We start from the raw sequence: 16,524 nt of genomic DNA on the forward strand, positions 1-16,524 counted from the left end.
AGTACGGAGCAACAATGAATAAATCGAAATAACTGAAAAATTAAATTGTCTATTCTCTGAGAATAATCATTGAAATATAAATAGGAAGTAAATATGATATCTAAAGGACGAATACTGGCAATAGTCAATCATAAGACACTTGAATATATCCGAATATATGTATTCATACTTAAATATAATGAGTGATCCAGAATTGTTCATGACACCATTTTTCCTAGTTTAAAACATTAATCCATAGGAGAATAGTACCATGTTTAATTATGATAGTACAAAAGATTTTTAAGTCACTCGCATAAACGAGAAATTTGCTATTAGTAATAACCTAACATATGATCCTTGAGTGATTATTAAATTTTACTATTTGGGATCTATCCATTACAAAACTTGAGATCCCACAAAGAGGGACCATTAAAGCTGATAGCAGACAGTTTAAAAAGTACTATGAAATAATAGACAAGGTTCTTTCTGGAACTAGTGTATTGACTTGATGTCTTATCTTAATGGTACGTATAACGGATAGATTGTAATTTATTAAACTAGTTACATTAGAGCAGCCAGCCACAGAATTGTGTTGTTCTTTAGTTTATACATTTTTGAATAAAAATGATAATTTCTTAGAAACTATGTTCTCCAATATCCTTGATATAAGGTTTTATGTACTTATTGACCTATAACTAAAAACCAAAAATCGGTATCTACCCTAAAGTATGAAAGTAACAGGGTAATAAGACTCAATTTCTATGCCTCAGGAAAGATACCTGAAGTAAGAGATCTGTTATAAATAAGACAAAGTATACAAGAGATCTATAATATCTATAATATCAAAAAAAACTGCGTGTGCCTCGTTGCGATTGCCGGTGACTTGGACCTAAGCCCTAAGCGTTTCAAGCTTCTTTTCGAATGTTTCCGAAGCCGTCCGAAACGGTCCGAACCGCCGAGCTCACTTTTTGTTCGAACCTTACAATGTCACTCAGAATGACTTTTCAAGGGACTTCTTGTGGGACATGAACGAAACATGCAGCTCGTATAGTTACATGTGTAGTAGTGCATCAAATTCTCGAAACTCGCGTGCCAACTCAGGGCAGCACGGGCCTCCTGATTAGGCGCTGCCTGGTGTGTTCAAGCGGAACTAAACTTGTCAGTTTTTTACTCTGTTTTATCTCTAACCTGGCAAAAAGCACTGCCAAATCGCGCTGACGCTTTACGTCCTTATATTAGAAGGTTTTGAGCTGGAAAAGGGCTCATTCGATAGAGGAAGGTTCAATCTAGCCCGCGCTGGTCATGATTTCGATCAGAACAATCTCTAAATTAGCTAAAAATGCTTAGATTTCATGGCTGTGAATTTGTCGATTTTTGCTTTACTTTGAACACTCATATTACTGGACATCAGCAGAATCTGATTAAATAATGACCAGCGCGGGCTAGATTGAACCTTCCTCTATCGAATGAGTCCTTTTCCAGCTCAAAATCTTTCAATATAAGGACGTAAAGCGTCAGCGCGTAAACCTCTGTTTTTGCCTAATTTTGTCGGTAATGTCACCGCCCTGACATATTTGATCCTAGGCCCTTAAGAAGTTTTTATAGTTTAATAGTTCAAATCGTTAGAAAATTATACTGTTTAATAGCTTAATACATTACAAAATGTTAAACTTCAATATCTCAATGGCTGATACGTAGAGTATAGTTATTATTTATGTAAGTAGTATGTCTTATTTTCTAAATATTGCAACTTGATTTATATTCTTCATATTTTCTATATTTTGGCAGAAATGAATGAAATTCGCAATATAGTTATTAACCATTACTCTTACATAAACATTCAAAAATTGCGGGCTTAATATAACCACCGACTAGGTAATAATAGACCTAACATCCTATGTATTTTTTTGTCCCTGATTTTTGGGGTGCTAGCACCCCATTATCATTTTAGTGTCACCGCCAATATTACCGGCGAAGTCTCAAAGTAGATTGCAACGCTACGAATTTTCGGAATTACAATTAAAATGGAGTAGGCAGGTTATATTAAGCCCGCAATTTTTGAATGTTTATGTAAGTGTAATAGTTAATAACTATATTGCGAATTTCATTCATTTCTGCCAAAATATAGAAAATATGAAAAATATAAATCAAGTTGCAATATTTAGAAAATAAGACATACTACTTACATAAATAATAACTATACTCTACGTATCAGCCATTGAGATATTAAAGTTTAACATTTTGTAATGTATTAAGCTATTAAACAGTACAATTTTCTAACGATTTGAACTATTAAACTATAAAAACTTCTTAATGTATATATATTAATGTATATAACTAAAAAAAATCATGGTACTAAGAAACAATATTTGTTATATGTTGTAATAGTTGTATAATAACTTACTTTAACTTGCAATCTTTGTAAAGTTTCAAAGTATAAAGTAGTAAAGTTTCAAAGTTTCAAAGTATTTCGAAGTAAATAGTAATAATAAATAAACATAATAATTATAGTATATAAACAAGCTAAATGAGAGCACCTACATACTTGTCCTGTTTATTATTACACAATGTAATTTAATAATGGAAAGAATTTTTCCCAGTCATTCTTTTTACGAGATTTCAAGGTCACTGATATTTTTGAAACGAGATTCTATATTTTTTTCTATATTCTTCTGGAGGATATCTATAAGAATATATTTAACTTTCTTAATACTCGTAACGTTTCAATTATTATTTCGCAAGATGACTTGCTATAAGTAACGCTCTGATCTTTTAAATAGAACTGGAAAAAATCCGTTAAATTATTGTTTATAATAATAAACAATTTTAAAATTTAGATATGGTTCTCTGATTCAATTTGTTTGGATAAATTTGTAAGAAATTGTATTGACATTTATTTGTCAGAAAAATACGAAGAATAAGAAATCTGTTCCTTAGACAATGGTTGGGGTAAGTGCTGTGGGGTTCATCACAGTCCTGTTACCGAAAGGCATAGCCTTCCCCACTCCGTGGTCAGATCCTTTAGGAACAATATTCCCATTCTTTAGCAATACGGTGTCGGGCCGCTTGCCTTCTTTAAACACTCGCTCTTCTTTCAAACAGTCACACAACACCCAATAACTGGAAGGCCAAACGTAGCCATCAGCCATCAGGCGCCAACGGGACTGTTTAATCTCATGCACCTTCAATCAGCCACAGGCAGACTAAGACCCTATTACCCTATCATAAATCCCTCAAAGACACATTCTCGTTCGGATAACCGTCCCAAACTCTCTCTCAAAATACCTTAACGCTAGCATATTTAATTATTTAAGTTGGAATTTGTTTTTCATGGTCTTCTTAATTAGTTAGTTTATTATTTTTACGTAAAAGAACATATTATATTTTCATATATATGTTTATATTTATCATGAAGAGACAAAAGTAACGACATGACTATATGTATAACTATGCAAAATAACATTTTTTTACAATGTTTTAATTCGTAACACATAGTATGTGAGCTAAAGCGTGGGTGGGCAAAGCTCCTTTTCTATATTGAATGAACTGTCAAATTCGACTCTATTCTGAGAAGTCACACGTATGTAAGCACACACACTATTCGATATTTCACCGCAGGTTGAAATAGTTCTCCACGTAAACGTTATTCGTGAGTAGAGGTCGCCTAATTCAGTCTACAAACTATGCATCGGTAAGGCAGTTTGACCTGAGACACAAAACCCCATTGAATGTTAGGTCTATCGTTATCTGGTCGGTGATAATGCCTACTCCATTTTAATTGTAATTCCGAAAATTCGTAGCGTTGCAATCTGTTTTGAGACTTCGCCGGTAATATTGGCGGTGACACTAAAATGATAATGGGGTGCTAGCACCCCAAAAATCAGGGACAGAAAAATACATAGGATGTTAGGTCTATTATTACCTAGTCGGTGCTTTAAGGGTGTACGGTAGTCACGTGACATTTCGAAATTGCCAGGTCGGTATCTGCTATTACAGTTTTCGTTACAGAAATAGTATTATCCACAGACACGTGGCTGCTTGATGAACGCAAGATGGAGCCTTTCTATGACTTCGAATTCGGGAGGTAGCTTAGAAAATTTCCCCCTCTACTGCACACACTACTATACGAACTATGTGTACGTGAACTCGACGCTTCGCGACCGACTTCGGACATTTGCGGAAAGTAGAGAGAGTGCGAATATGAGTCTTACTCTCTCACTCTTGAAACGCCATATTCAACTGTTCAAATCCCTGCAAGCGGCACGAGCCACGCGCGACGTTTCCGATTGCTAAGATATTGTTTGTGATTCAATATAGCACCGAATCGTGTGAATGTAGTGGTATTTATCAAACGACACATGTTATTTGTATGTGTATAACTTTTACAAGTGTCACATTCTAAATACCACTACATTCATATTATTCATTGTTTGTCCACGTCGATGCCTTTCTCGAGATAGACACTTTTTCCAAATATCGTTTTTATATTAATATAAAGATCACGCATATGTGTGCGTGTACATAAGTATACGTATACATATACAGTAATGTTACTGACGAGAACCGCGCTTGGGTCTGGTCGCGGCTCTCGTCCGTGACTGGTAGTCGATTTGGCTTCCTTTACTCTCGGTCGCCAAGATAATTGATGTACGACCGAAGAAGCAAAAAAAAGGGTTTCGCTCGACCGTCTATGCTCAAGCTCGATGCCCGAAATCAATGACGTTACAAAAGACAAGTATAGCATTAGGGATTAAGAATAGGAAAAATTCAAGTTTCTTATTTGCAAACGGATTTTCACGTAAGTAACACCAATCGATTCCTTGTGCTCTTCCGAAGAAAATGATATCACATACGACATGATTCCGATTATTTATAATAAAGATACTTAATAACTTAATTTGTAGAAAGAGCTTACTTGTCCGTTTTCCGATTTATTATTTCGCTAGATATTATTCATCCTTTTTATATATACATAGAATATAGAATATAGAAGTATATATTATTTTACATATATAAGTAGATACTAATGAAACTCAAACCAATTTTAAATAGAAATATTAATATATATATGTATGTGTGTATGTATATTTTGAGTTAGGTCTGGATTAGGATCGTTGGATTCTAAATACAGTAATAATACGATCGAGGGCCGTTTCGTTCACACGACAAGAGCCGTTACGAGACCCGAGCACGGCTCTCGTCTGTAACATTACTGTATACGTAAATGAGCGTGACCTTTCTTTCTATAAATCAAGTTTTATGTATGTTATAAATAATCGGAATCCTGTCGTGTTTAATATCATTTTCATCGGGAGAGCACAAGGAATTTACTGGTGTTACGTGCGTGAAAATCTGTTTGCGAATAAGAAACTTCAATTTTTCCTATTTAAATCCTTAATGCTATCTTTGTTTTTTATGGCCGCCTTGTTCTGGGGTATCGAGCTCGTACGCGATGGTTCCAAGAATTGGTTACACGGAGGCACACATCATACGAGGTAGTGGGGATAGACCGCGGCTCTCGTCCGTGTAGACGAAACAGCTCTCGTCGGCAACATTACTGTATCTACACATATACAGGAAAAAATCTATTGGCTAGATGAAATTATCTTTCAAATTATTATTTTCAAAGATATGATAGTCAGGTTCACAGGAAAACCATTTCCAGAATTTGGGCCTACTGTTCCTGCAGCAGACCCTCCCGTATTGGTTTGAAGAAACAATGTATGGCATGTGGCACTTGACGCGTAGGCGAGATTTCCTGCGGTGCTCTCTACTCGAGCAGATTTTCCTGTGCTGAAAAACACTAAATTTTCGTATCCAATATCTCGAAAACCATTTGAAAACAGATACATAATTTCTATGTCGTTAAATTTATCTTGAAACGCACTACAAAATGATTTGAAAAAAAGTATATAGTTCTATTTAAAAAACTAAACTTGATTATCCTATCTTTGAAAATAATAATCTAAAAGATAATTTGTTATAGCCAATAAATTTTCCCCCTTATACCATGCAAATGACATGTAAACACTTTTTTAATTTTGTGTTTCTTTTTGTGTGTTACGCGGGACACCCTGTATGCATACCTAAGTGGTAACGCGCTAGGGTAGGAGCGAGCGATGCGATATGCGACACGAGCCGAACATGACCGAATGTTACTCGAAATCGCAACAGCTAATCGACGGTATTGAGATATTTCAATTCCCTATGCATGTCTGGTGGTGTATCCAAACGCACACGACTGTTTTGAATATACATACATGTGATCTACTGCATTTATTTCTTCATTATACACAATGTAACTGTGACATCAGACGTGTATAGGATCTCACAATCTCACCTCGTAACCGTAATGAAATGATGAACGTCAAGATGCACGGATCCTATACCTGTCATCTATGTCTTTACCATTGATCGAGTTCGGATCCCGTTCAAACCTGCAACTTTTTTTTTATTCTACAAGTAATTTTAATATACAATTCCAATCTTTATATAAATTTGATTTTATATTATTATGACTCAAATTATTATTTCATTCCATAAAAAACTGGTTGTAAAAAAATGAGAACGATGCAACTGTGTTTTATGGCTATCTGTGTGGCTAAAATATGAATTACATTTTCTACAGTATTTTATAAATGAAGTAATATATGAAGCGAGGAATTCTAAAGTTAAAAAGCTACTAAAAATTATGTATGAAATAAAAAAGTCACAGATTTGAACCTGCATGATAGCAAAAGACGGGCTCCGTATTCTTGTCTTCTCGGGCTTTCGTAAATATGTCTGGACAAATGAAAATATCGCGCGCGGTTTTGTGTCGTTTGTCGGCAACTTGGACAGTATTTAAAGAGCGAGAGAGTAAGGTTCACTTTACACTTGCGTTCTCTTTTGACTTTTCGAATATGGCCGGAGTGGCCCGAAGCGCCGAGCTCACGTACACGCGACTCCTAAGGTGGTATGTGTAGTGGAGGGGGAAATTTTCAGTAACTCGCATCGTTAATTTGGGTATCACAGATTCCGATTCCACATCGGCAGTCTTTCAAATTAGGCGTCGCCTGGTTTGCAAATGCTCAACTAAATTTGTCACATTTTTTGCTCTGTTTTATCGATAACCCAGCCAAAAGCAATACTGTTGTATGGTTTTACGGCCTGACACTTTTCGTCCTTATATGAGAACATTTTGAACTGGGAAAGGGTTCATTCGATAGAAAAAAGTACAACGCAGCGCAGTCAACTCGCGATTTCGATCAAAACACTCTCTAAATTACATAAAAATGCTTAAATTTCCATACCTGTCAATGGTAGATTTTTGCTCTACTTTACAACACTCGTATTACTAAATATCAGTAGAATTTCGTTAAATCGCGAGTTGACTGCGCTGCATTGAACTGTTTTCTTTTGAATGAACCCATTCCCAGTTTAAAATCATGTCATATAAGGACGAAAAGTGTCAGGCCGTAACCCCTGTTTTTGCCTAATTTTGTCGGTAATATCGCCGCTCTGACATATCTGATCGTACCCCCTTAATACTTCCCCACGATGAATCGCTCCTTGCATCACCAAATAAAACTATAAAACAGGAAGTCAAACAGCGACTGTTCTCCAGTCGAAGAACTTAGTTCTCCGTTGCGTTTATTTAAACGTAATCTAGCATTTTTACCTTGCATTTTGAGTTGCGTTCAGCAAGCGTTTACTTTGCGTCATTCTCAGTTAACGTAGTTTTTCTTAGCGTTTTATTCCTAGTATTCTATTTAATGCGTTTCAATTATTGGATTTTGTTCTTTATATTTTTCTTATATTTATTTGTCTTATTATTTTAACATTTAGATTTTATATTTTTATAATTGCGTGTATCTAATCTATCTTTAGTGCTATACTATACGCTCTTAAAATAATCTCTTAAGATATCTTTTTTGTTAAAAAAAATTCTCGGCCAATTTATTTAATGCGATTCTGCAATCGTAATATTGTTACGCTACATCCTGCATGTGTAGATACATACAAATAGCAGTAATAAATAAACACAATGGCAATTTGACATATAAAACATGTCATTGTTTTCTTTTTACATATCGATACAATCCATGGCATCTTTACATTATAAATTATTATAATTAGTTTGTTAAATGTTTGCATGCACCTTTATAGTTATAAACTAATAATAAACAAATATACAATAATAAAAATTGTCTTCTGCTATAATGACAGTATGTTGCACACTTAACCTACATCCTACGTGTTGTGTATGCACATACACAGATCAAGTATACACATTCGAACGAGCCCAGTGAAGTTAGAGAATCACTATCGGGTCGCAGATCTACGGTAAGGAACTAACAATATGAGAAATCTTGATCATATTGTTGTTTTTGAATGATCATAATCAAGTGTTTTTTTATCTAAGCAATATTCATTCCAGTAATATAATGGCATCAATTTTTTCTATTGGTGTTCCAAAAGTTAATACTACTGGACGTTTAATTCGATTATGTAAGGTTAGTAACTTTTAACAATATTGTTAAACTAATGCCAGAATAGTGATAACACTCATAAAATAATGAATTAAAAAATTCTTTATAAAATTTATTAGTATTTTGTCTCAATAACTTGTAATTTACTTTACAGCAAAAAGAGATAAATGATGTTTATTGATTAATGTTTGAAGAAATACTTAAAATACTATATTTTTAAGTACTTATTATTCCTTTAATCTAATGATTAATTTTTCATTGTCACTTAATATATTATTCTATTAATATCTCCTAATTTTCAAATCTTTATTTGATACATAATCTTTAACCTTCTTAATTTAATATATTGTGCACTGACAAGATGTTAAATATGTCAGAAATTCTGTTAAATCGCAAAACCAATAAATAAATCTTACAAAATAATGTTTTCCAGGTACCAAAGAATCATAATGTGGCACAAGTAGCCTTTATGAAACGATTGGTAAATCAAGAACCTAGGAAAAAGCCTCCTCCATTTCCTTATTGGAAAAAATCATATAATATGTTTTATCAGCTCATGGATCCAATGACATATAGATTTGATGATAATAGTAAACTAATAGTTGTAGATGGTCTTCCTGCTGTAGGAAAAACCAAACTCTGTGAACAGTTAGCAAAAGAATTTGGACTGTTGTATATGCCAGCTCCAATTCATGAGGAAATTTACATAAATCAATATAAAGAAGATTTACGTAAATTGGATCCACAATTACCATTCCTTTGTCAAAGCTTTGATTTGAAAAGGTTTTGTGAAAATCCTAATGATAAACGAGCTGCATTCTTTCAGTTATCATATTTTCTAATGAGATTTGAACAATATACGCATGCTTTACTTCATCTATTATCAACTGGTCAAGGTGTGATACTTGATCGATGTGTATATTCAGATATAGTCTTTGCAACTGCTATGTGTAATGTTGGATACATTAGAAATGAAGTGCTCAAGGTTATCAAGCATGTAAGAAAGATTGGATTACAATACATTTTAAGACCACATGTAATAATATATTTAGATGTACCTGTGGAGACTGTCAAGGTAAATATTTTTATTTACAATTTTTAAGAAATTTGTAGTAATTTAATTTCCTGTGAATGTCATTAATTAATGTTACTATAGGATAAAATCAAGCAGAGAGGCATTTCCTATGAAGTCAATTCAAAAGTTTTTACGACACAATATTTATCAGATCTTGAAAAACAGTATAAAGAACAATATCTAAAGGTATTATCAAATCACTCGCACTTGTTAATTTATGATTGGTCCAAAGGTGTAAATTACATGGATCTTTGTGATAATATTGAATCATTAGACTTAAATAGTACAGATGAAAAATTGACAGATTGGATATTTGAGTCAACATCAGAATTGACGGAATTGAGATATTTGTATGATAACAATATTTATAGCATATATTGTCACATGTATCGACGCGTTGAAGATGTGGATTGGCCTCGTGAACTATATTGGACACCTGATGAAGCAGGAACAAGGGAGGAACTTTATGAACAGGTACATATTATGCTACTTTTAAATCATTACTACATAATAATTTGAACTACTACATTCATAATTATCACATGTATGTAGATAGTTAAAAACAAATTCGAGCTACTAAACCTTATACTTGATATGTAGATATCCTAGAACCTCATACAATTCATGAATATTCATTGATCTTTTTTAGGTTCCTGGTGAAATATATGATTACGGATATAATACGTTTTTTAAGGATAAAGTTTTTTGGAAAATACCAGATCGTACGTTTCAAACTATTCGACGATCTCCGCGTGACTTTATAAACCGAACTTTTTAAATTTTAAGATGTAAAATTTATTTATAATACAAACTTAGAAGTTAAAATAAAATAGATAAAGAATAAGAGTTACGCTTAATATTATAAAACAAAAAACCACAATATAAGTATATTATTTAAATATAACATGATCTATTATCCTCGCATCACTTTTAACAGTGATACATACAGACTAAATGCACTGTAACACAATTTTATTAATTACAACGTATCTATGAGTGGATATAATGAATTTGACTATAAAACATGATATAATACTTTAATATTGTTCCATTTTTATACCACGAAACATACACATTAGAAATATAAATACGTTTATGAAATTACATTAATATACACGATCACATGTACTTTAATCTTACTTTACCCAATATAATCTTACACTTACTAAAACATTAGCTATTCACAAAAAACAAAATTATTGTTTTTGTGCTTTTGCAAACAGCACAGCTTACACAATTCATATCAATATTTTGATTTAAATAAAAATTATTTATGATATTTTATAAACGTTTACAAAAATGTCCATTTTCATTCCTTTTTATTTCACATAATTAAAAAACCGCGTTATTTAATTTAGGTAATTGTAGTCAACTTTTTCGTATTATAGTGACAGAGATTAATGAAAAAATGGTAAATATTATATAAGTTATGTAAGTAATGGTCATTTCATAAATAGTGCTTCCAAAAAACATTTTATTTGTAAAGAAATTGATGCATAGTGTTACTTTTAGTCATAGCTCTATCAAATATTACATTGTGCTACCACTTCCTACCTAGCAAATAATTTTGTAGGCCCTTCATTAAAGAATTTCTAATTTTTTAAATTAAAATGTGAAACAAGAAGCAATATTACTTATTGGATGACCTAATACTTTTTGAAACTTTAAATATTTTTTCTAAATATCTATTTTAAAAAAAGGTGTTAAAAATCAATATAAACCATATCATTAAAATAAAGGTATTTCTGTTTCTTTTTAATATATCAGTCAATTTGAAATAATTTGCTTAATTTTTTCTTATGGGATATTTCCAATTTATTTTACTTATACCTCACGAATTTAAATTGGAATGTATTTTTGTATATAAATCTTATTGTTTACTATTGAATATAACATCTTTATACAAATGTAGACCAATTTAAATTATACATTAATGATAATAACAGTTATTAAGACAATAACAAGAGATTATTACAAACTTATAATGGGAGTACATTGGGTAAAATCAGCAATAGTTTTATATAATATTCCAAATGCAATTATATGTTTCATTTATAAACAACCTGTACATTAAAATTTAAGTTTGTACATCGTAGAACAGGAAAATTTTTACTTTTGTTTTAATCAAATATGAATAATACTAATTTTCTACCAATTCACATCACCATTATAAAATAACAGTCATATTTCCTGAAATATAATCATCAGCATTTAATGACAAAAACTTTTAAGCAGTCAAACTACAACAAGAATTAGTTTTTCGTGCAGTTTTATAGAATGCTTTTGACTGAGCACTCAAGCCTTCTGATTTTGAAACTAGATCATCCAATTTCTCTCCTCTTTGAAGAACTGCTTCTAATGTATTGTGCTATGGATTATAAAAAATAAGTAAATCATTTATAAATTTAAAAAAAAATTGTCATTGCTAACTCTTTAGCTAATTTAAAATGTTTCAAACATGTATAGATACACCTTTGACAGTAAAAGAGTCAATATTAAATATGTGTACTTACTAATATGATCTTTGTTTCATCTAAATCATTTTGCATTTTAGTAAGAGCATCAGCTTCATTGGGATTTTGATATTTTGCCAAGTATATATTAATTTGTGAAAAATCGATTGTAGGTTCACTTAAATTTTCCCATGTTGATTGTGGATACTTTGTAGCAAATTCATCCATAACCTTTGTAATTAGTGTATGAGCTACTCTTCTGGGGTACTCATGGTCTGATATTAAAACTGCAGATAGATTATCTGCTCTTACATATACATGACACATATAATCTGTTAAAAGGCAACTTTTCAATATTTATAAAGTATATCTACCATCAGATTTAAGAAATCAGACCTTGTTTTTAAAAATGTATATTCTAGTTTAAAATAATTATGCATACTAAATCAGTGATGAGCATTCTCTTTTTACAATGTTAATGTTTAGATTTAAATTAAACAAATATTTTTTTTGCAACCTCAGTGATAATAAACTTTAGTTAAAGTCGTGATTTCCTTCTATAGAAGAATATAAATTAATAATTCTAGAAAAGAACAACAGCATTTATATATGTATTTACAAACATTTTATTTTCATAATATTTAAGAACATTCGGTTTTTTATTTTTCTCTCTCATAATAATTGGATACATAGTGATGCTAACATGTGATAAAGAAAAATAAGACGTAAGTTATAAATATATATTTTTTATTTTTGGAGGAATATAAACTCCTATTAGATAATATTATTATAAACTTTTATAAATTTTGTTTTTATAGTTCATATAAGATACATTTTTAATTTTAATTATTAAAAAGTATTTGTAAGTTCTTGTAAATTCTAAATGTTTACGAATCACTACTGCAGCTATCATTGTATTTATTATATTCTCTACATTGTAAAAATAATTCATTATAACTTATTGAAATAAGTAACACAAAGTTTTGGTTGTTCTTAAATTAATAACTAACATAAAGCAATAAAGTATCGTGAAACGCTCATCACTGTTCTAAATTAAAATAAACACTGTATTCACATAAGTGTTACCTCCTTCTTTTACACTTTGCCTAGAGCTGATCTGAGTCCTTTCCACAATTGTTTTACTTACAAAACTCATAAATTCCTTAATGCTTCCTCTTTGAAAAAATGAAAAAGATTCTACATCGTAAGCAGCTTTTAATGTTGTTGCTGATGTAGGGTTCTTATATAAAATTGACAATGCATACAACTTCACCATTTTTTGGCTGTAAAACATAATGAAGTATTTATTTTTGAATAAGTACTTATCATACTGTATAAATAATCAATGATCTTAAATTCATTGTATAAAAAGCAAAAATATAAAATAAATAAATTCCATTGTCATAATAATTAAAAACAAAATCCAATTTTTCATAGCAATACAAGCAAATAAAAAAAAGAGTTTTATGAAACATTTTAATACTTCGAACGTACCACTAACTAGCATGTATATCTATTGCTTTAATTCTTTAGTTTCTTATAACGATTTAACACTATTGTTTTCAATCACGACTACACCTACATACTCCGACTTTACAAGACAAGCAGATCGCCATGTTGTTAACAGGGGTTCTCTATTAAACCTTGTTGATTCATGGAATAAATCTTCCTCATTTCTTCTTATTCAGAGTTATATTCTCAAAACATGCGCTAAAGCGTACGTATTAAGTACATGTGATCCACTGATCTCTATATAACTGGATCCGGTATGCTGTTCAAAAACATAGGAAACCTTTGTGATTTCACAGGGTGTGACATCTTTGAGAAATGATCAGCTACGTCACCTGGTGAAGGACCAAACTACTACGTTTTCTGAACTCAATAAGATACTGATATATATAGCATACATACACAGCTGAACAAAGTTTTGATGGAATTGACTCATGTTAATTTCATTAAAATATTATCCTCATAAATTTCTTTTCATTGATAATTTTAATATTGTATCATCATGCTTTAGCAATAAAATATATGCATTATTCGCTAATAAATCAATTATAACTTAAGTTAAATTTCCCCCATGAAAATCAATCAACTTCATCGTTTGCTTGATCGAATTATACATCAATTCTATTGCATACATTTTGATGAGAAATGTAATACATTATAATTTAAATATAAGAGTGTAATATTGAATAAAATTTATATTATAAATATAGAATATGAATTTTATTAGCGAAATTATTTCAGTTGTTTTGGACGTAGAGACATTTTTTACAAATATTAATACAAGGTAGTATAAATATGTACAAAATATATATATATATATAAATGAAATGTAAAATGTATGTGCAAATTTATCAGTAAAATACATTAAGAAAGCCACAAATAAAATTCATTTGTAAATATGGAAAAATATTGATTGTAAATATGAAAAAAATGTCATAGAATTGTTACCGGTGATTAGGTATAGGTTTTAAAATGACTTAGAACTTCGTCAGCAAAAGCAAATGTATTAATTTGGACGACTTGAAATTTCTGAACCTACCTTCCAGTTTGAACCTACTTTCTACAGAGATCAATTATTTTATATGTTATCTTCTGTAACAGTTCTACAGTAATACTGTTATTGCATGTATCAAGATTCATGGTACATACTAATCTAGAATAAGAAGAGAATTAAAGAAAAATTAAATAAAGCAGAAGGTTTGTCAAATAACAAAAGTGTGCATTATGCATTACATATATACAAGCATTAGCAGAGTTAATCCTCTGCTGGTCCTCATTACTTACAGTTTGTTACGGGCTGACTGCACCATCCAAGATATGTTTTATCTATGAAAAGTAAGTTGCAAAGAAAAAATTGAATGCATTTGTGTAATGTATTTAATACTTTGTTATTGTGTAAAAAATCTTTGATAATACCATTTTCTAAAGAAAAGTTATGTAATTCATGTTAAGAATTATACATTTTTTCTTTACTTATAAATTTATTTTTTATTGTTTTATTTTCAATTGTTCCTCAAATATTACAAGACTTTCCACGTTCAATAATGGAAACACTCATTTTCTTTTATAGCATCAATCAACTCTGCTGGTAGCTATTTCCCATCAATTAATTGTAATAATTTAGTGAAATTAACAATTTCCAGTTCTAGTTTTGTTAGTACTCCTAAATCTGTAAAGTTTATACTATAGATTGTATATATAACTAATAATGTTTCAACAAGTTTACTTGAAATATTTACCTATATCTCAAAATGATTTTTCATTAGTTTTCTTAGGATTTTTGTTGTATTTTCTCCTCTACTTGTACAGAAGATTCTGCACAGAAATTAAATCTATCACTTTTCTTGTGTCTTATCTCCGTTATTATGCCGATCTCCATACTGTTTTCTCAGTTTCGCTTGTGGTGGCCGTTCGTGCAGATAGACCTATTGTGCGTGGATGTTGAAGAGCGAGCGGGCTGACATGCTTCTACCTGCTCCTACCTAAAGCCTGAACTCCTTCGAACTTTTGTCCTCGCTACTTCTCTCCAATTTGCATCCTCTCTTCTTCTGCATCAGGTGTAAGTACTACAGTACTGTTCCGTAAAAAAGCCGCACATCAGGACTGTCCGCAACTCTTTTATGGGACTAGAATACTATTTTTTTTACTTTTCATCCTCGGTACAGCAAGGCAGGGGATAGTGCGATAAGAAAACTTAGGATACTCTAGCAGATTGGGTTGCAGTTGACCTACACTTTTGATTGTGAATTGCCAAATGTGTTTCTCAAGACATTTCGTGATCCATCTTGTTAGTTAGAGCATCGCTTACCTCCTTGGATTTTTCTCGGGCGTGTAGTCTCAAACCCTCGCACAAGATGGGATTTTACTACAGGTCTCTTTTATTCAAAATCACAAGATCGCATACTTTAAGGTCACTTTCCGTGATTTTGCAATCTCACGATCTGATTTTTGAGTTAAAACGTTAGAAATTGTTTCGTCTTGGCAAGATCTTTCTCTATTTTTTAAATTCGCAATCTATTTTCGACAAACATCTCAGATTTATAAAACTTTATAAAAGTAAATCGTAACAGATACAATAAAAACATGTTACTCTATCTCTACCTTTCAATGCATCTGTAAAATTGCAGAATTCTTTGATTGTTAGTTTAGATTGTTAGTTAGCTTACTATTGCAAAATGAAAGCAAATTGGGCAGTATATTATAGTACATTTTCCGCTTCAATCTGGATCTCCTATCATGCCTTAAAATATTGCAGGCTACATTATTTGTTACACTTTATATAAGTTACATATAGATAGCTATATAAACATCATACATATGTATATGTGTATTATCCTTAATTTAAAAATAATTATTATTCGTAACTGCAATTTATGTTTTTGAATGAATGAAAGGTGCATGGCAAAGATTTAAATCGGAATGTGACTTGTAAATGTTCTCCGCGCGGGTTACGTACATGCATAGGTACTTAATGGTCAAAGTGAGAACAAGTATCATAATTCTATCTTTTTCCTGGCATACGATACTTCGGTAGTAC

At 31.3% G+C, this 16,524-nt stretch overlaps 2 protein-coding genes across 4 annotated transcripts; one reads left to right on the plus strand and one right to left on the minus strand.

Annotated features, from left to right (window-relative positions):
• Positions 1–8,066: 8,066 nt before the first annotated feature.
• Positions 8,067–10,369, plus strand: Nd-42 (NADH dehydrogenase (ubiquinone) subunit ND-42). Of its 2 annotated transcripts, none has more exons than XM_076376470.1 (5): positions 8,067–8,304; positions 8,384–8,474; positions 8,884–9,525; positions 9,607–9,999; positions 10,175–10,369. In XM_076376470.1, exons 1-5 carry the CDS (start codon positions 8,225–8,227, stop codon positions 10,301–10,303), a joined length of 1,335 nt encoding a protein of 444 aa, XP_076232585.1. In that variant the 5' UTR covers positions 8,067–8,224; the 3' UTR covers positions 10,304–10,369. The 2 variants fall into 2 exon arrangements, with proteins under 2 accessions (XP_076232585.1, XP_076232586.1); XM_076376471.1 differs by having other exon boundaries at positions 8,068–8,304; positions 8,399–8,474.
• A 610-nt stretch (positions 10,370–10,979) lies between these two features.
• On the minus strand, positions 10,980–13,776 carry Ykt6 (YKT6 v-SNARE homolog). Of its 2 annotated transcripts, none has more exons than XM_076376474.1 (4): positions 13,473–13,776; positions 13,065–13,261; positions 12,039–12,265; positions 10,980–11,893 (listed from the first exon to the last, which is right to left on the minus strand). In XM_076376474.1, the coding sequence occupies exons 2-4, from the start codon at positions 13,252–13,254 to the stop codon at positions 11,753–11,755; spliced, it is 558 nt and encodes a 185-aa protein (XP_076232589.1). In that variant the 5' UTR covers positions 13,255–13,261; positions 13,473–13,776; the 3' UTR covers positions 10,980–11,752. The 2 variants fall into 2 exon arrangements, with proteins under 2 accessions (XP_076232589.1, XP_076232588.1); XM_076376473.1 differs by having other exon boundaries at positions 12,039–12,310.
• Positions 13,777–16,524: the final 2,748 nt, after the last annotated feature.

This window comes from Calliopsis andreniformis, chromosome 4 (assembly GCF_051401765.1).
Source record: "Calliopsis andreniformis isolate RMS-2024a chromosome 4, iyCalAndr_principal, whole genome shotgun sequence".
NCBI classification, from domain to species: domain Eukaryota; kingdom Metazoa; phylum Arthropoda; class Insecta; order Hymenoptera; family Andrenidae; genus Calliopsis; species Calliopsis andreniformis.